The sequence below is a fragment of the Gossypium arboreum genome, chromosome 2 (assembly GCF_025698485.1).
Source record: "Gossypium arboreum isolate Shixiya-1 chromosome 2, ASM2569848v2, whole genome shotgun sequence".
In the NCBI taxonomy this organism is placed as follows: Eukaryota; Viridiplantae; Streptophyta; class Magnoliopsida; order Malvales; family Malvaceae; genus Gossypium; species Gossypium arboreum.
The window spans coordinates 3552225-3572257 of record NC_069071.1 but is presented as its reverse complement, the minus strand read 5'-3'; the positions used below and the strand labels follow the sequence as shown (position 1 = coordinate 3572257).

Here is a 20033-nt window from a genome sequence, read left to right as displayed (position 1 = left end):
AAGTTTGATTCTAATTATATGAACTTACCTCGTACTCTCGGATAAAACTATTAACTATTCGTCCACTTTTCGTTTTCATCGATCTAGTTCCGGTATTTGCTTATCTTGATCTATATAATATCAAATTAACTCATTCAAACTTTCATTCAATTCAATTTAGCCTAAACCATTCATTTTGGCTAAATTAAAAATTTACCCCTATACTTTTAACTACTTTGCAATTTAGTCCTTAACACATAAAAATGGAAAATTACACAATTATACCAATACCCATGGTAGCTGAATTTCAATAAGGTCCCTATTAGTCCATATTGTACATTTATTTCACATTTCATCCATGAATTTTACACAATTTTCAATTTAGCTCATTTTTAACATTTTTGTCAAAAATCACTTTACAAAAACTATTAATCTAACATCAAACCTTCCAAAATTATCATTAACCATCTAAAAAAACCAAGCATTCAACAATGGAATTATTCAAACTATGTACCAGTTTCAAAAACGAAGGTACGGGCTAGCTAGATTAAGCTGCAACGAGCTCAAAAACGTAGAAATCATTAAAAATCGAGCCAAAATCGTACCTTAATCAAGAATTCAAGCTTGGCCGAATGGAAAATCTAACTATGGCTGTTTTCTCCTCTTTAATTTCGGTCAAGATGATGAATAAAACCATAATTTTTATTTTTTTTACTTAATATAACATAATTTACTAAATTACAAAACTAACCTTAAATAAAACATATAAAAATCATTTAAACAATGTCTAAATATGTCCATCCATTCTAATAATGGTATAATTACCATGCAAGGCTCATTCAATTCATTTCTATAGCTATTTGGTTCCTTTAACTTATAGAACTCATATTTTACACTTTATGCAATTTAGTCTTTTTTACCAAATTAAGCATTTAAACGGTAAAATTTCTTTACGAAACTTTCACATAATTTATATATCATACAGGAGACCTTATTAAAATAATAAAATAAGTATTTTAACTTCGGATTTGTGGTCCAGAAACCACTATTTCGATTTTACCTAAAAACTGGCTGTTACAAAGCTAGTTAGACTCTATGTATAATATATAAGTATGAAATTGGTGTATTAGTTTACTTAAGTCATGATCATGTATGTTTAGTTGTGGTTGGATTAGTTTACAGTGTTTGATGATATACTAAGCATAGTCAAATGGAAAAGTTTGGAAATCTTGCCATGAAACTTGATAAAAGATTAAGTTGTAATATGATCTAGATTGACATGTTTGAATGTGTCGTAGGTATGTTTTAGACATGTTATATTTTCATAAGAACCATTCTCTTGGTCAAATTGAGAAGTATGTGTGTATTCATAACTTGGTAGATTGGTAAAATTGCAGGTTTTAGACTGATTGTTGCAGAAACAGTAGGTGACGTCTCAACATCATTCGTACGACATCATGACAAGGATTCCACTTCATAACGTTGGATAGTTGTCGTTGAGACGAGACGAATTCTAGGTAACATAGTGACGAGGGACAAACTTATGTCACAACGTCAGCCTTATAAGTTGAAATATTTACGTTTTGATCACTATTCATTTTTAGTTTATTTTTTAAGCTTCTATAAGATCGTATAAGACTAAAAAACTATTAAATGCATGTCATGCTTGGATTTAGCTGCTTATTGTATTATTCTGATAGTTTGCGAACGTAGTTACTTTGGTAACAAATGTGGCACTTCGTAACTCAGACTCCACGATTGGGTCGGGATTTTGGGTGTTACAAGAGTGTTTCACTAGGCCAACAAAGCTTCAAGTAGATGAACTTCTTCATGTGTTCCACAAATCTAGACAGTTCAAATGGGTCAACTGAGCTCCATTTAATTAGTAGACCTCCATGGGACGGTTTGTATGCATTCATCATGGGCTTTGATCTACAACTCGTGACACTAGTACCCCGATTGGTTTTTGGCTCGATCTAGTAGACCTCCATGGGACGGTTTGTATGCATTCATGAAAGAACTTTTTCAATTCTGAGTCTAGTAAGCATGGGGTGAAATACAAACACAAAATTAACCATTAGTATCTCGACCTCAAGAGGCTGAATTTTGAGCATTGCTGACATTGCTAAACATTCTAAGGAAATAATAAAAAGAAAAAAAAGAGAAATAATGTAAAAGAAAAAATAAAATAATTAAAAAAATATTTTTAAAGGCTCTATGACGTGGTGATTTATTATTAGTTAGAATTTGTTTAACGAGTAAAACATTTTTGTGTAAAATAGGTAACAGAAGAATAAATTTATGTATCACTTGTGATAAAAAAAGTTTAGGTACTAACTTGTAAAAAAGAACATAATTAGTGAGTTAAGTTTTTAAAATAGATTTAACAATTGAACTAACAATAATGGAGGTATCAATTTAGAAGAAAAAAATAGTTAGAATAAAATTAATCTTAAAACGTAAAATGAATGAAAAAACATGTGGTTATAAAAATTTATTTTGTATATTTTGTTGTATGATATTTAATATTATTCAGTCAAATTGTAGTGGGAATCTAAATTGAAGTAATATTATTCTTAAACTGTAATTGCTATCAGCAGACAGCTGAATATTAACTAATGAAAAAGGAAAATTTCTGCTATCAAGCACCAAGCTTTCGTAGCTCAGTTGGTTAGAGCACCCGTTTAGTAAGCGGGAGGTCTTGAGTTCGACTCTCAACGAAAGCATATATTATTTTTCTTTTTCTCCTTCCTGAAAATAAAATTTAGAACCGGAAAAGCTCTATTAGGAAAACTTACTGTATTATTTCCTTTTTCATAGTATAAGAAGTTGAAACCGGATCCTTCGAGATTGGTTTTCGAAGAAATTATACGTAAGCTGTAATAGGTTAATTGAACATATCACAACTTCGTCAGTCCACTCCTATTTTTGTTATACTAAAAAAATATATACACTTGAATAACCTTTCCACTAATCAAAAATGATTTTTCCTGACATTTGAATTTGTTTCAACATCCATGTTGATCCCTCCATTCGAGATAAACCAATCCGGCACGATAATGTGTGTATGCCCCAGCAACAACCAAGATGTGAAAAAGTTGGTGACTATGCCCCGCAATGTCGAATTTCCCTGGCAACCACCGTTCTGGTATCCTCGCCGCGTACACAAATGCCCCAATACCATATAAAATCCCCATCAAAACTTCGTAAAAGGTAGTATGAAGTGCCTCAGGTTGGTGCCAAAACAAGATGAGTTTGTGAATGATCGGTGCTATGCTGGACATCCCCATGCCGAAGAAAAGGGATGCACGAAGGGTTCGAAATTCGGGTCGATGAAACCCCGCTAAGAACGAAAACAAGATGGCTGCAACTCCTAAGATGGTTATGAATCCCAAGTAGAGCCTACAAAAGAATGGATCACATATGAAAGAGTAGTACACCGGTGGATAAAAGGAAGTGGATATAAGAGCAGCGATGCCGGCATAGTCTAGCCGGCGTACGATGTAAGATATGCGCTCAGAATGGCACGATAGGAGGTGGCATGCGCTGCTAGCTAGCAGGCAAAACATCGCACCCCCCGAGAAGGTGAAAAATGGCCACCGCGTTATCGGTCTCACCATCAATGGTGCTATTATGTTTGTCACATCCTCCTTCATGCTCCTCTGCAAATTACAAATGAATAAAATGTAACTACGTTCTTAACCTAAAATTAACAACAAAACATGATCAAAAACCTGGTAAAAGTATTATAGAAGCTCCTGTATTAGAAATTAGATTACATTTTACCCCTCTACTCAAAAAATGAAAAAATTAGTTGTTGTATGTTAGATCAAAAGCAATTTGATCATTTCTTTCAAAAATTTCTATCTCTTTGTACTGTTAAATATTAATGTGGTTGACAGAATAACCAGATAATGACATATTAGATGTCATGTGTACTATCTATTGACATACAAAGACCAGTTTTTAACAGTAAAATTGATGAATTTTTTTAATAAAAAGATCAGTTTGCTCTTTTATCTAACGGACAGAAACTAATTTGTCTTTTTTTGAGTATAATGGCCAAAATGTAATTCAACGCCTCCATGATACTTTTACTCAAAAACATGAGATGTTATTGAACACAACATGCAACATTACTATAAACACATACATTGGATTGATTCCTAAAGGAGAAACTCTCAGGTAAACAATTATATAGATGTTCAGGGACATGCCAACCGAAGATCGACGTCTTTAACTCATCTCGAAATTTGTGTAGATCGGACATGTTGGGTAACGACGGCAAGCATGATACGAGCTCCGAATGTAATTTGTGGAGATCAGCTTTTCTCAATATATCATGAATATGACTCAAAGAGTTAAGATCAACAACCTTTGGAACTTTCATTGCAGTGTATATGGTGAGGGCAAGGAAAAGGAAGAACCCAATCAAATGCCTACCAAAATTAATAATTGTCATACAAATATTACGAAAATACATCGTAAAAATCATGTCAATTTGATAATTAATTTGTAACATGCTATTTTTGTAATTTTTTTTATTGTTTTTGTATTAATTATATAAAAAGCCTCGAAATGGTGGTGCATTTGTACTCTAACATTAATTATCACAAGAATGGATTGTATGAAACTGTGATTCAAAGAGAAAAAATCTTATTTGTTATTCTCCTATTAGAAAGTGATAGGGATGACGTGGATTCACAATTTCATACCATTACAATTTTATACAATTTTTTTCTCTATTTATCACAGTACAAATAAGCCAAAATGGGCGTATTCATGCGCAAATAATGGTCTTAGTCCCTTGGTTAAAAAATGAAATTCAACTTTAGTACTATTCATATATTAATAATTCAATTTTCTCCTTTTGTTAAATAAAATAAAATTTCATTTTGAGTCCTTTTAAAGTTAACATATTTAATTTAAATTATTTTAATAAAATTTTGCATAATAACATATTTAGCTCCTGAACCCTAATGTTTTTAATCATTTTGAATCTCAACCATCAAATTTAGTCATTTTTTAGATGAAAAACTAATTGGTTTATTAAAATTTTAACAAGAATGATGTGACAATTCATGTAACAATTCATGTGTATGTCATAGAAGATTCAAAATTTTCAAAAAAATAAAATCATAAAAGAGGTATTCATATTAACAATGAAATATACATGAATTACCATATTATTATTATTAAAATTTAACAACTAACATTCTATCCAAAAGCAATAGTTTGACTAAAATTTGAAACTTGAGAGTCAGACTAATCCAAATAATCAATATTAAGACCAAAGTGACAAAAAACGTTCAATTTTTTTTTTAAAACTTTAATCACGAAATTCCCAGCTTTGGCCATGTTACAACATGCTTCATTGTAGGAAAAAGTATTATAAAGACTTTTGTACTAGGAGTTAGATTGTATTTTTGCCCCCTCTATGTTAAAAATGAGTAAATTAGTCATTATATGTTAAATTAAAGAACAAACTAGTCCTTTAGTTAAAAATTTCATCCACTTCTATTATTAAAAACTAGTCCATGCACGTTAACATGAGGTACACGTCGAAATGAGTTACAAGTGGTAGACCACGTGCAACTGTTTTGTTATTCCGTCAACCATGCCGGTTTTTATCAGTAGAAATAGATGAAAACTTTAATTAAAAGGACCAATTTGTTCTTGGATTTAACATACAAGGAATAATTTTCTTATTTATTGAGTAAAGGGGACAAAATCCATTCCAACTACTAATACAGGAACTCCATGATACTTTTATCTTTGATTGTCCAGAAAAACTAAAAGGGTTAAATGAAAACTTACGTCCAAACATTGAGAGTCTCATTGTGGATGGAAAAGATGCTATGCAAAAGCTGTTTCATTGGCCATTCAGATCTATAATGCCCAACAATATACTCATTGTCCCTCAAATAGCCAGGTAATGAATGGTATTCAACCAGTTGATACTTCACCTTCTTCCACAATCTCTTCCCTTTTCCTCCCTTTGAATTCTCCATTGTTTTTTCACCTGTCTTCACTAACATTTTCACGCATTGCACATCACTCTTTGCTTTTTTTTTTTTATAAAAAATTGTGTTAACAACAATAAAAACAAAAGATATAATATCAAATTGAGTAGTCCTCAACATTTACATGTTTTTTTTAATTTGGTCATTATTTTTTTTAAGTTAAATTTAACCATTAACCTTTCATAAATAATCAAATCGTTTTTAATAGAAATGCTTACTTAAATATTAATTTTTTAGTGACGTTGGTGTGGCAACAAAGGCAAAGCCAGGAGTTTAGTGTTAGGGGCCAAAGCAGGGGTGAAACTTTGGGGGTTGGATGGGCCCCCAACCCTTTTAAAATGAATTTTTTTTATTTAGACCTTTTAAAATTTTTAAAAATTTAAATTAGTAAATATTAAATTGCACTTTATCCCTCCTAAAAATATAAAATTTGATTTAATCATTTAAAAATTATAAGATATAGCCTATTAAAATATTGAAATTACATTTTATTATCATAAAATTACAATTTAATTTCAGCTTCCTCTAAAAAGAATTTCTAATTTACCTGGGCCAAAAGTATAAAAAAAAATTGTTTAAAAACAGCTAATATAAATGCTTTATAACTATAAACGACTAAAATTAATAATATATCACTTAGCTAAGGGGACCTAGGCTACTGCTTGCCCCTTCTAGTTACACCCTTACCCATAGTTCATTTGAACTTCATTTTGATATTATACTATTTGTTTTATATGCAATGCTAATAAATAAGTTAAAATTTTTAAAAATTCAAAAAATATATTAAAAGTTCAAGAAAAATTAGTATGAAGCGAGTAAATAATTATGCAAGCTGTCATGTTTAAAAATTTAACGGTTTAATACATATTTCCTTAAACAAAACAATTCAATTTTTTTTTAAAGGATGGTGACCAAATTAGACTCTTTTTTTTTTTTTAAGTTGAGTGTCAAATTTAACTAAAAAGAATAAGGACTAATTTGACAAAAAATATAAATATTAAGAACTAAATTTATTATTATACCAAAACAAAAACAAAAACAAAAAAAAAAAGACCCAATATGAAATGTAGAGAGAAAATGGCACCTGGAAAAGAAAAAAAATAATAATGAAGGAAATTGAAGAATCACCAGCTGAGAATGGAGACCCAGATGGGGATCCTTCTTTTTTATATTACAGAATTCTCAGGCGAAGGACTCTATTAACACAATAGAATATTCATATACACCCCAAAGTTAGTTTTTGGATGATACTAATAATTAAATATTTGTATGCAACCAAAAAAAAAAAAAAAAAAAAGACAAAGAAAGTAGGAGAAAAACCTAACCGATAATGTCTGAAACAGGGAGCAAAAGTCAGGTTTCAAGAAAGAAAATGTAAAGAAATTGTGTTAATGAAAAAAAATTAAAGAATGGGACTTCATTTAGTGAGATTTAAAAAGAAATCTGGTTCATTGTGAAGATGCGAAAATAGCGAAGGTTTGTTTTGTTGGGGGGAGTGGTGGAGGGGTTAGAATAGAGAATGAAGGATTAAAATGTCAAAATAATTGGTGGGATTGTTAAAAAAATTGGGTATTTTAAAGTTTTTGTGGTGGACCACCCTTTTTACTATTTTTGGATCTTAAAAATATCCCAATAACTTTGGAAGAATGTTTTTGTGGATTAGATTTCTAAATTATGATCCTATAGGTAGCGAGGTAAAAATTTTAGCTTTGGTCGTTAATTGTGGCGACCTATTAAACATTTAAAAATATATTTTTAGTTTTATTAAAAAGGGAGTCGCCACCGATCTTTTTTCTTGGTGTGATCGGACACCTAATGAATCCTCTTTTTCAAAGAAAAAATTTATTTTTGGATAACAAAAAGGCCGAGTTTAGATCTACGTCAAAATTCAGAGAAAAATTTGGGTTCGGGAGTCGGTTACGCACGAGGAAGGTATTAGCACCCTCGTAACGCCCAAAATTGGTATCTTATTAAACAAGCGTTGTCTTAATTTTCAAAATTGTAAGTTCAAAGTAACATTTAATCGTGATCCGATCAATACACAAGAAATTTCAAGTTTCGTTTTCTTTTGAGAAGGACGTTCCTTTTTAACACGAGTCGATTGATGTTCACCCAACATAGTGATGAAATCGGTGACTTAGTATTAAACCGATACGTTGCCTCATGTATTGAAATTAATTAGAAAACACGAATAAGATTTTCGAAGTAATGCAGAGTTAATTGACATAAAAATAAATAAAAGAATTAGAAACACATTGAAGCAAATAATAAACATGACAATAATATCAAAAACGATAAAGATGTATGCGGTATTAAACGTAATATGAGAATTAAATATGAAATGGAAACAATATATGTATATGTATACACATATAATAATGATTAATATAGTTATGCAAACATGATATTAAAAATATTAATGATGCTACACATACGTATACTTAATAGTAACAAATATAAAAACTATATACATAATGGTATTAAAAGGATAGATATATAATATAATTTGAAGAATGTATATACATAAGGTGATCAAAATATGTAGATGGAATAGTTTAAGAAATATATATACATGAGAACATAAAAAAAAGTACATAATAAAATATATACAATATGTACCTATATTAGAATGATAATAGTATATATATAAAACTATACACATGCTACATAAATACATATATATATATATATAATAATGTGTTAGGAATATGTACATAAGATGGTATAAAAATATATATAACTAATGATATCAAAATATATACATAATAACATATGAACATATAATACTTCCTTTCTTAGAAAAATGTATATAATATATATAAAAATATATATATATATATATACCTACATAATATAATATTTACATAATGTGTACATACTAGAAATAAAAAAAGACTATTAATAATACTACATTAACATATACATAAATATATTAAAATATATACATATATCCTATTAAAAAAGTATATACATAATAGATATAAAAACATAATATGGTATTTGAAATATATACATGACGTGTATAAAGATATAATATTAAAAGATATGTACGTAATATATAAAATATATACATGATATATAGAAAATATAATATTTAAAAGAATAATATACATAATATAAGAGTATTTAAAATAATGAATAAAAAGTAAAGAAATGAGTAAAAACAATATACATAATAATATAATAAGAAAATATTATGATAAGTACTAAAATATCTATATATATATACATGTATAATAATAAAATAATAATAGTGAAAATGATAAATATAACAATAACAAGAACTATGATATCGTATGAAAAGTATCTATATACATACATATATACTAAAATATATACTAACATTAATAATGAATATAATATTATAATACCAATAATAATATGACATTAAAGTAACTAAGTATAGTACCATATATATATACGAATGCATATATAATGCAAACATACACTAAAAATGATAAATATATTGATAACATTAACAATATTAGAATAATAATGACAATATTTAATAATAATAATAACAAATTTTAATAATGAAACAAAAATAGTAAGAAAGGACTAAATTTGGACTGCTAACAAAGTGTTGGGGCGAATTTGAAATAAAAACAAAAGAAAAGGACGAAATTTCAACACGCGCGTAACCTGGAGGGGCCAAAAGCATAACTTTCCCGGCTATTAAAATGCTGCGCAGCGTGGGGGACCAGAATGAACTCGGCGCAAAACAACGGGGCCGAATCATAATTAAAATAAAACTTGATTGCAATTCGTAAAAAAGTGGAAGGGCTAAAGGTGCAATTAGCCCTTCCGTAGGAAACACGCGGATCCTCCTTGGAGCGGTCGAGCGATCGGGTCGGAGGCTCAAAACGACGTCGTTTTGCGCATTGAAGGCCAGCTCCAAAACGGCGTCGTTTTGGGGGCCTTTAAAAGTCAAAAATCCTTTAAAATTTTCATTTTGATCCAAGTTTTAAAAAAAAAACAAAGGGGAAGGGGATTTTTCTCTTTGGGGAAACCCAGAGACCGGCCAGGAGGGCCACCGCGCGCCGTCGTAGCTCCGTCGCCGTCGGCCACCGTACACGGTGGCCGAAAATCGCCCAAGGTAAGATTATTTTATTTTTTTTAGATCTTCTTTTTATTACTATTATATATAATATATATACATGTATACCTATGAGTAGAAAAAAAGAACAAAAGAAGAAGAAGAAAAAAAAAACAAAATAATAGATGAAACCGATTCAAAAAGACAAAAGGGCACCTTCGATTTTTTTATATTGATTTTCGCTTTTTTGGGTATATGTTTTTGATGTTGTTCTTGTATATTTTCTCCTTTGGATCACTGTTTGTACATATATTTGCAATTATTTTCGTATTTTTTCAGGATCCCCCCGTTACATTCGTTTTTTGTTGGCTTTATAGCCGAATGCAACATTTTTTCTATTGTTTCGTCTTTGTCTCTTGCTTTTTTTACGCTTATGTGTTTCCTTTTATTTTGCAGGTGATACGGGCGATGGGACAGGGTTAGGTGGTGGCAGCAAACAGAGGGATGGGCATGCTAGCCTAGGCATGGCGGTTGGCAGTCGGGGCAAGTGGGGAGGCTGAGAATGAGGCTAGGGTTTCGGTGGTAAATGGGTTAGTTTTGGTGGGCTTGAGAATTTTAATGGGTTTAAAATGTTGTAAACGGGCTTATGGGTTTAGGGATTGGGTTTAATTGGGCTCTAGGTATTGGGTTTTTTGGCTTCTGTGATTGGGTTTTGGGGTTTTTGGGTAGTGGTTATTAATGTAAAATGGGTTTGTTGTATTTGGGCCAAAATTGGCCTGTAACAGCTGCCCCTCTTTGCTCATTGTCGTGTAACGAGAATAGAGCAAAGACACAAAGAAAGGCCAATTTTACCCCGTCTTGCGGAGTCTTGATTTCATTGGTGCTCTTCTTGTTCAGATAGTCTCCTTCCAGTCCACCGTATCTTGTAGCCTTGGTTCAATCCATTGCATCTTCTGATATATGCCTTGTAGCTTCAATCTACTCCAATGTAACTTTAAGGATATAAGATTTGTGGCTTTGATCTGCTTCACTATAACTTTAGGAAGATAAAATTTACAACTTCAATTTGCTCTTCTAGAGCTTCAATGGGATAAGACTTGTGGTCTTCTCTTCTGTAACTTAGAAAGGCAAGATCTGATATCCTCGATCAGTTCCACTGCAACTTCAGGGAGACAAGACTTGCAACTTTGACCTGCTCCACTGCAACTTCAGGGAGGCCAAATCTGGTATCTTCAATCAACTTCAATCTTTATTCTTTACTCGGCATGTGATCTTGAGCTCAACTCATTTCTCGCAATATAAATTGACTCTTTAAATACAGACATTAAAAACAGAAATTGAAAATAGCTCAGCACGTGAGCCAATGCTCAACTCACTTCTCACAACATGGGTTGGTTTTTGAAAAGCATAAATTGAAAAACAGAAATTGAAAATACCTCAGCGTGTCTTGAGGCTCAACTCACCTCTCGCAAAATGAGTTGATTTTTTTGAAAAGTAGAAATTTGGAAAGCAGAAATTGAAAATACCTCAGCGTGTTCTGAGGCTCAACTCACCTCTTGCAATATGAGTTGATTTTTTTGAAAAGCAGAAATTGGAAAACAGAAATTGAAAATACCTCAGCGTGCCCTGAGGCTCAACTCACCTCTCGCAGTATTAGTTGATTTTTGAAAAGCATAAATTAAAAAAAAAACGAAAATTGAAAATACCTCAGCGTGTCCTGAGGCTCAACTCACCTCTTGCAATATGAGTTGATTTTTGAAAAGCATAAATTAAAAATGGAAATTGAAAATACTTCAGCGTGTCCTGAGGCTCAACTCACCTCTTGCAATATGAGTTGATTTTTTTTGAAAAGCAGAAATTGGAAAACAGAAATTGAAAATACCTCAACGTGCCCTGAGGCTCAACTCACCTCTCGCAGTATGAGTTGATTTTTGAAAAGCATAAATTAAAAAAACGAAAATTGAAAATACCTCTGCGTGTCCTGAGGCTCAACTCATCTCTTGCAATATGAGTTGATTTTTGAAAAGCATAAATTAAAAACGAAAATTGAAAATACCTCAGCGTGTCCTGAGGCTCAACTCACCTCTTGCAATATGAGTTGATTTTTTTTGAAAAGCAGAAATTGGAAAACAGAAATTGAAAAAACCTCAGCATGCCCTGAGGCTCAACTCACCTCTCACCTCTCGTAGTATGAGTTGATTTTTGAAAAGCATAAATTAAAAAAACGGAAATTGAAAATACCTCAGCGTGTCCTGAGGCTCAACTCACCTCTTGCAATATGAGTTGATTTTTGAAAAGCATAAATTAAAAACGGAAATTGAAAATACCTCAGCGTGTCCAGAGGCTCAACTCACCTCTTGCAATATGAGTTGATTTTTTTGAAAAGCAAAAATTGGAAAACAGAAATTGAAAATACCTCAGCGTGCCCTGAGGCTCAACTCACCTCTTGCAATATGAGTTGATTTTTGAAAAGCATAAATTAAAAACGGAAATTGAAAATACCTCAGCGTGTCCTGAGGCTCAACTCACCTCTTGCAATATGAGTTGATTTTTTTTGAAAAGCAGAAATTGGAAAACAAAAACTAAAAATACCTCAGCGTGCCCTGAGGCTCAACTCACCTCTCGCAGTATGAGTTGATTTTTGAAAAGCATAAATTAAAAAAACGAAAATTGAATATACCTCAGCATGTCCTGAGGCTCAACTCACCTCTTGCAATATGAGTTGATTTTTGAAAAGTATAAATTAAAAATGGAAATTGAAAATACCTCAGCGTGTCCTGAGGCTCAACTCACCTCTTGCAATATGAGTTGATTTTTTTTGAAAAACAGAAATTGGAAAACAGAAATTGAAAATACCTCAACGTGTCCTGAGGCTCAACTCACCTCTCGCAGTATGAGTTGATTTTTGAAAAGCATAAATTAAAAAAACGGAATTGAAAATACCTCAGCGTGTCCTGAGGCTCAACTCACCTCTCACAATATGAGTTGATTTTTTTGAAAAGCAGAAATTTGGAAAGTAGAAATTGAAAATACCTCAGCGTGTCCTGAGGCTCAACTCACCTCTTGCAATATGAGTTGATTTTTTTGAAAAGAAAAAATTGGAAAACAGAAATTGAAAATACCTCAGCGTGCCCTGAGGTTTGAAAAGCATAAATTAAAAAAACGGAAATTGAAAATACCTCAGCGTGTCCTGAGGCTCAACTCACCTCTTGCAATATGAGTTGATTTTTGAAAAGCATAAATTAAAAACGAAAATTGAAAACACCTCAGCGTGTCTTGAGGCTCAACTCACCTCTTGCAATATGAGTTGATTTTTTTGAAAAGCAGAAATTGGAAAATAGAAATTGAAAATACCTCAGCATGCCCTGAGGCTCAACTCACCTCTCACCTCTCGCAGTATGAGTTGATTTTTGAAAAGCATAAATTAAAAAACGGAAATTGAAAATACCTTAGCGTGTCTTGAGGCTCAACTCACCTCTCACAATATGAGTTGATTTTTTGAAACATAAATTGAAAATACCTCGGCATGTGACCCGAGGCTCAATTCACCTCTAGCAATATGAATTGATTTTTGTTTGAAAACAGAAATAAAAACATCAAAATACCAAAAGATGTCATCTGGTGGAACTTTGGTGTCTTTTCCTTGATCCAGTATAACTATCATTCAAAATTTCTTGCTCTGCTGGAGTACCTGTGTATGTCATGCATGATGTTACCATGATATGCACATGTTTATCTTAAACGCCTTTATGCCTACATAATTATGCTATGCGCCTTAGGCATGTTTGTCATATGTCCTTTTTCGTGACGATTTTTGAGGATCCGCGTTCATTGCTTTGACTCTTGACTTTCTCTTCAGGCTTTGTACCCGTCTCCAAGTTTCACGAGTAATCTGTGTTTCTTAGATATCACTTTTTTTGCCCCTGGTTGAACTTTGTCTTTGCTTTAAAGCTCTTGTACTTATCAAATTCTTATCCGGGTAATGTTTAACATTTCTTTTGTTTAAAGTATGTCATTTCACTATTTATCATGTAAATAAACCACCTAATGAGATGCATGAAGATGGTCAGATAGGAACAGAAGGATACCTCACATTTATTTATTTCAAAGGTAACAAACAAAGTAAATTAACCACAAATAGTAAAAGGTATCATAAAGAGAAAAGGGATCGCATTCAATGGACACAAATGCTTTAAATATTCAACACATGAACTCTTCCACGTTCCTTCATCAAGAATCTTTTCGAGCATGGCTTCTTGCATAGAAGATTTCGAGCTTTCATAAATGCTTCAAATACTGTAGTCTCGTTGTTTGACCCACCGTTCGAAACGCCTTGTTCTTTAAGCCCGGGTTTGCTTCATTAGAATGCCCTTTCGGGTTTTTATCCTAATCTTTTGTGTTAATCAAGACGCCCTTTTTGGGTTTTCAACTTGATCCCTCTTTTTTTTTTAGATGCCCATTTCGGGTTTATATCTTGATTTTCTTTTTTCAAGCATAATATTTCTTCACAGCATCTGAGTTCACTGGATTCGGTAACTCTTTCCCATCCATCTCATTGAGAATCAGAGCTCCGCCCGAGAATGCTTTCTTTACGACGTATGGTCCTTCCAAATTTGGTGCCCATTTTTCTCGCAGGTCTTTTTGTATTGGGAGAATCTTTCTAAGCACGAGTTCTCCTTCATGGAATTCTCTTGGACATACCTTCCTGTCATGGGCCGCGACCATTCTCTTTTGGTACATCTGTCCATGGCAGATTACCTTTAAGTGTTTTTCTTCGATGAGGTTTAACTGATCATATCGAGCTTGAACCCATTCTGTTTCCTCTAGTTTCAACTCCATTAAGACTCGTAGAGAGGGAATCTCAACTTCGATAGGTAGCACAGCTTCCATTCCATAGACCAGAGAGAACGGGGTTGCTCCCGTAGATGTCCGTACAGATGTGCGATATGCATACAAAGCAAATGGTAGCTTCTCGTGCCAGTCTTTATATGTCTCGGTCATTTTCCCAATAATCCTTTTAATATTTTTGTTGGCCGCTTCAACAGCTCCGTTCATTTTCGGGTGATAGGGTGATGAGTTATGATGCTTTATTTGAAATTTCTCACACATTTCCTTCATCGTCTTGTTGTTCAGATTCACGGCGTTATCCGAAATGATTCTTTCAGGCAAACCATATCGACAAATGATTTCCTTTTTTAAAAACCTGCAAACTGCAGTCTTTGTCACATTGGCAAACGAAGCAGCTTCTATCCATTTTGTGAAGTAATCAATGACCACAAAAATGAATCGGTGTCCATTAGAATCTTTTGGGGAAATTGGCCCTATAACATCCATGCCCCACATAGAAAAAGGCCACGGAGAAGTCATGACATGAAGGGGCGAAGGGGCTACGTGAATTTTATCACCATAAATTTGACATTTGTGGCATTTTCGTGCAAAACTAATGCAGTCACTTTCCATCGTCAGCCAGTAATAACCGAGTCTCATAATCTTCCTGGCCATAGTGAAACCATTGGCGTGTGTCCCACAAATTCCTTCATGGACATCTTCAAGGATTTTTCTAGCTTCAACAGCATCCATGCATCTCAAGAGCACTTGATCTTTTCCTCTTTTGTATCCCGCTGCCATTCTTCTGATTGTTCTTTTGTCATTCTCATTTGCTTGTTCGGGATACTTTTGATTCTTGATATATTCTAAGATATCATGGAACCACGGTTGTCCATCTGGCTTTTTCTCAATGCTGAAACAAGGCGCAGGGACTTCATATATGCTCATTTGAAGAGGCATTATTTCTGTTTCTTTGTTTGCTTTGAACATTGAAGCCAAAGTGGCTAGGGCATCAGCCAATTGGTTTTCTTCTCGTGGGAAGTAATTAAAAGTTATTTCTTTGAATTCTTTGATCATTCCTGCCACTAGATCGCTGTATTTAACTAATATCGAATCTCTCACTTCCCAATCTCTACGGATTTGGTATATCACCAACGCTGAGTCTCCTATACCTCTAAAGTTTCGATGTTTCATTCAATTGCTACACAAAGTCCCATGATACAGGCCTCATATTCCGCTATGTTGTTGGTACAGAAGAAATTCAGCCTGGCAGTGAACGGATAATGGTTTCCTCCTGGTGATACTAAGACTGCTCCAATCCCATGCCCCAATGCATTTGATGCACCATCAAAGCTCATTTTCCATGACTTCTCTTTGGATTACTTACATTCTTTTTCCGTAATGCAAATCAAGTCTTCTTCCGGGAAATCAAATCTCAATGGCTCCTATTCTTCCGTTGTTCGAGTTACTAAGAAATCAGCTATTGCGCTTCCTTTTATCGACTTTTGGCTCGCATAGACAATATCGTACTCTGACAGTAGGATTTGCCATTGTGCCATTCTTCCTGAAAGTGCAGGTGATTCCATCATGTACTTTATTGGGTCCAACTTTGAAATTAACCATGTCATATGATACAACATATATTTCCTGAGCCTCCGAACTACCCAAGCCAGAGCACAACAATACTTTTTAATGGACGAATACCTTGCCTCACATTCAGTGAACTTTTTGCTGAGGTAGTAGATCGCCTTTTCTTTCTTTCCTGATTCGTCGTGTTGCCCCAGTACGCAACCCATTGAATTTTCGAACACAGTCAAATACAATATCAATGGTCTTCCCGGGATTGGCGGTACTAGCACCGGAGGGCTAGACAAATATTGTTTTATCCTATCAAAGGCCATCTGGCATTCCTCATTCCATTCTCTTGGATTATGTTTTCGAATAAGTCGAAAGATTGGATCACATTGGTTGGTAAGTTGAGCAATGAACCGAGCGATGTAGTTCAACCTCCCTAAAAATCCTCTGACCTCTTTTTATGTGCGCGGAGGTGGTAGTTCTTGAATGGCTTTTATCTTATCTGGATCAACTTCAATGCCTCTTTTGCTGACGATGAAGCCTAGCAATTTTTCCCGAGGTAACCCCAAACGTACATTTAGCCGGATTGAACTTTAGCTGGAACTTTCTCAGTCTGTCGAACAACTTCTTCAGGTTCACTACATGCTCTTCTTCCCCTCGGGATTTAGCAATCATATCATCGACGTAGACCTCTATTTCTTTATGCATCATGTCATGGAATAACGTTACCATAGCCCTCTGATATGTTGCCCCAGCATTCTTTGATCCGAACGACATCACCTTGTAGTAGAATGTTCCTCACATTGTTATGAAAGTAGTTTTCTCCATATCTTCAAGGGCCATCTTGATCTAATTATACCCCGAGAATCCATCCATGAACAAAAACAATGAATGCTTGGCTGTGTTATCCACCAATGTATCGGTGTGTGGCAAAGGAAAATTATCTTTAGGACTCGCTCGATTCAGGTCACGATAATCCACACACATTCGTACTTTACCGTCTTTCTTTGGTACCGGGACTATGTTAGCCACTCATTTTGGATATTTGGAGGCTTGTAAGAAGCTAGCATCAAATTGCTTTTTGACTTTTTCTTTTATTTTCAACAACATCTCAGGTCTCATCCGTCTTAGCTTTTGTTGAATGGGTTTGCATTCTAGCTTTAATGGGAGCTTATGGACCACTACATCTTCATCCAATCCTGGCATGTCCTGATATGACCATGCGAATACATCTTTGTACTCGCAGAGCAAAGTAATCAAATTGTGCCTGGTACTCCCTGAAATAGAGGTCCCAATCTTCACTTCTTGCTTCCTTTCTTCAGTTCCCAAATTTATTGTTTCAACAGATTCTTGATGAGGCAAAATCTGTTTATCCTCTTGTTCCACCATTCTTAGCAAATCAGGAAACGAGACATAGTCTTCAGCATTTTCTTCAGCTTTGAATTCTCCTAAACAAACAGCCTTCTCAAAATCGATTTCAAGACTCGTAACGGGTTTGTTCATGTTGTTGATATCTGAGCACCTGAAAGTTGAATGGAAAAGGAAACTATAGAGGGGCATCCAAATATTGGAACCAACAAACAAATGTTATGGCATGGTATGAGGCAAATGTAAGGATAGGCTATGAAATGAGAAAATGATTATGAAATTAGTGATAATGCGAAAGATCGTGACAAAATGCATCTTCATTAATGTTCATTTAAATGATAAAGAGCGACTCATAAGCTCTTACAAAAGAATCCCTCTATTACTTAGGGACACACAAAAAAAATAGTGTTAATATTGAGCATTACTCTGGAGAAGAATTATAAACTACAAGGAGCTCCACAGCAGTTCAATTGTTCAAAACAAATCCAGGAGGACAAGGGTGTATCGTTAAAACATCCTTAATTGCATCACTTCTTTTGTCAATGACATTTATACTGACATTCTGAAGACCCCTTTCAATAATTAACAGTGTGCTTCGTGGATTGTCTTGCTCGGGGTATATCATTCCTACAGATGTAAATGTTTTTGACAAAGGAGGGTACGTTATGGGCTCCCATTCTATTTCTCGGCCCAAAGTTCTCGCAATCCTTCTTTCTTGATCTTTCTTCTATTGTTTTCTTCTTTGACGTATGTCCGGCTGGAACCCCAAACCGTATCGGCCCTTGTGGTGTACTGGCTTTAGAGCCCTGACTACTCCTTGCAGATATCTCCCTAAACCTTTTCTCACTCGAGCTCCCCTTCCTAAAGTCAATTTGACACCCATTCTGGTATTTCTTGACAGTTTTGGCACCGGAATTCTATTTCCCTCAACGACAAAAGTGGCATTGACAAATTCAAAGGATCTGAAGGAACATTCCACTGCATCTTTACTCACTTCAATGTATGGTGTGTTGGTAGAAATAGATGCTACAATGTCTTCTTCTCCCTCGACAGTGACCAAAGGGATGATGGGACCGCTCCAGCGGAATGGATCCAAGGTCTTCCCAAAAGGCAGTTATATGAGGGTGTAATATCCATGACTTGGAACTCGACATCATATATATAGGGACCCACTTCTAGAGGGATCTCGATTTTTCCCATGACTTCACGCCTTGTCCCGTCGATTGCCCTTACGGTGGAATGGCAAGGCCTTAGATAGGACAAATCCATCGGGATCCTGGAAAGTATGGCCAAAGGCATGACATTGAGTGCTGATCCATTGTCGATGAGTACGTTCGATATTATACAACCCTTACAGCGGGTTGTGATATGCAATGCTTTCACGGAGCCTCTACCATTAGGTGGTATTTCATCATCATTAAAAGAAATGAAATTATCCGCGTTTAGGTTATTTACCCATCTGTCAAGCTTCTCAACGGATATATTGTTTGCCACGTAAGCTTGATTCAACACCTTTAACAAGGCGTTCTGGTGTGGCTATGAATTTAACAATAGAGATAATACCGAGATTCATGCTGGCTGTTTACTCAATTGTTCCACCACGTTGTACTCACTGTGCTTGATAAATTTTAAGAACTCCTATGCTTCCTCCTCATTCACAGGCTTTTTAGTTTTTTGCACGGGTAGAGTTTCCTGCTCCACTTCGGCCTCATACATCACTGCCTTTCTTTTTAATTTCAAATCACTATTCTTCTTTGCCGGCTCGACTTCTTTAGAATAGCACCGCCCACTGCGGGTAAAATGGGCTACCTCCCCAACATCTCCGGTTGTGGCTTCGGACTTTTCAACTTCAGGTGTGATGATGTTGACATCATATTTCCACGGTATCGTCTTGTCGTCCTTGTAAGGGAAAGGAGATGGTACTTCGATTATTACTTTCGGTTTCACCGGCTCTTTCTTCGCGTCATAATAAATTACTAAGGGCCGATCAGCGCTATAAGGGAGAACTGATGATTGGCTGTCAGAGGCCCATACTTCTCCTTCGTTGGCCTCTTTCTTTTTGTTAAGGACCTTAATCTCCTTATTATCCATCCGGTCTTGAAGCAACCTTTTAAATTCCTTGCACGCTTGAATGTCGTGTCCTACAATTCCATGAAAATCGCAAAAACTTTGACCTTTTTCTCCAAAAATTCTATCGGAGTGACAGAGCAATCCTTTCTTAATCA

The 20033-nt window shown here is 34.4% G+C and overlaps 1 protein-coding gene and 1 non-coding gene across 2 annotated transcripts; one reads left to right on the top strand and one right to left on the bottom strand.

Annotated features, from left to right (window-relative positions):
- Positions 1-2631: 2631 nt before the first annotated feature.
- Positions 2632-2705, top strand: TRNAT-AGU (transfer RNA threonine (anticodon AGU)). Its single transcript has one exon. It is a non-coding gene; the product is annotated as a tRNA-Thr (tRNA).
- Positions 2706-2987: 282 nt separating this feature from the next.
- Positions 2988-7421, bottom strand: LOC108468449 (heptahelical transmembrane protein 4-like). The gene is made up of 5 exons (XM_017769332.2): positions 7328-7421; positions 7087-7198; positions 5797-6010; positions 4115-4418; positions 2988-3641 (listed from the first exon to the last, which is right to left on the bottom strand). Exons 3-5 carry the CDS (start codon positions 5988-5990, stop codon positions 2988-2990), a joined length of 1152 nt encoding a protein of 383 aa, XP_017624821.1. The 5' UTR covers positions 5991-6010; positions 7087-7198; positions 7328-7421.
- Between the last annotated feature and the right edge of the window lie 12612 nt (positions 7422-20033).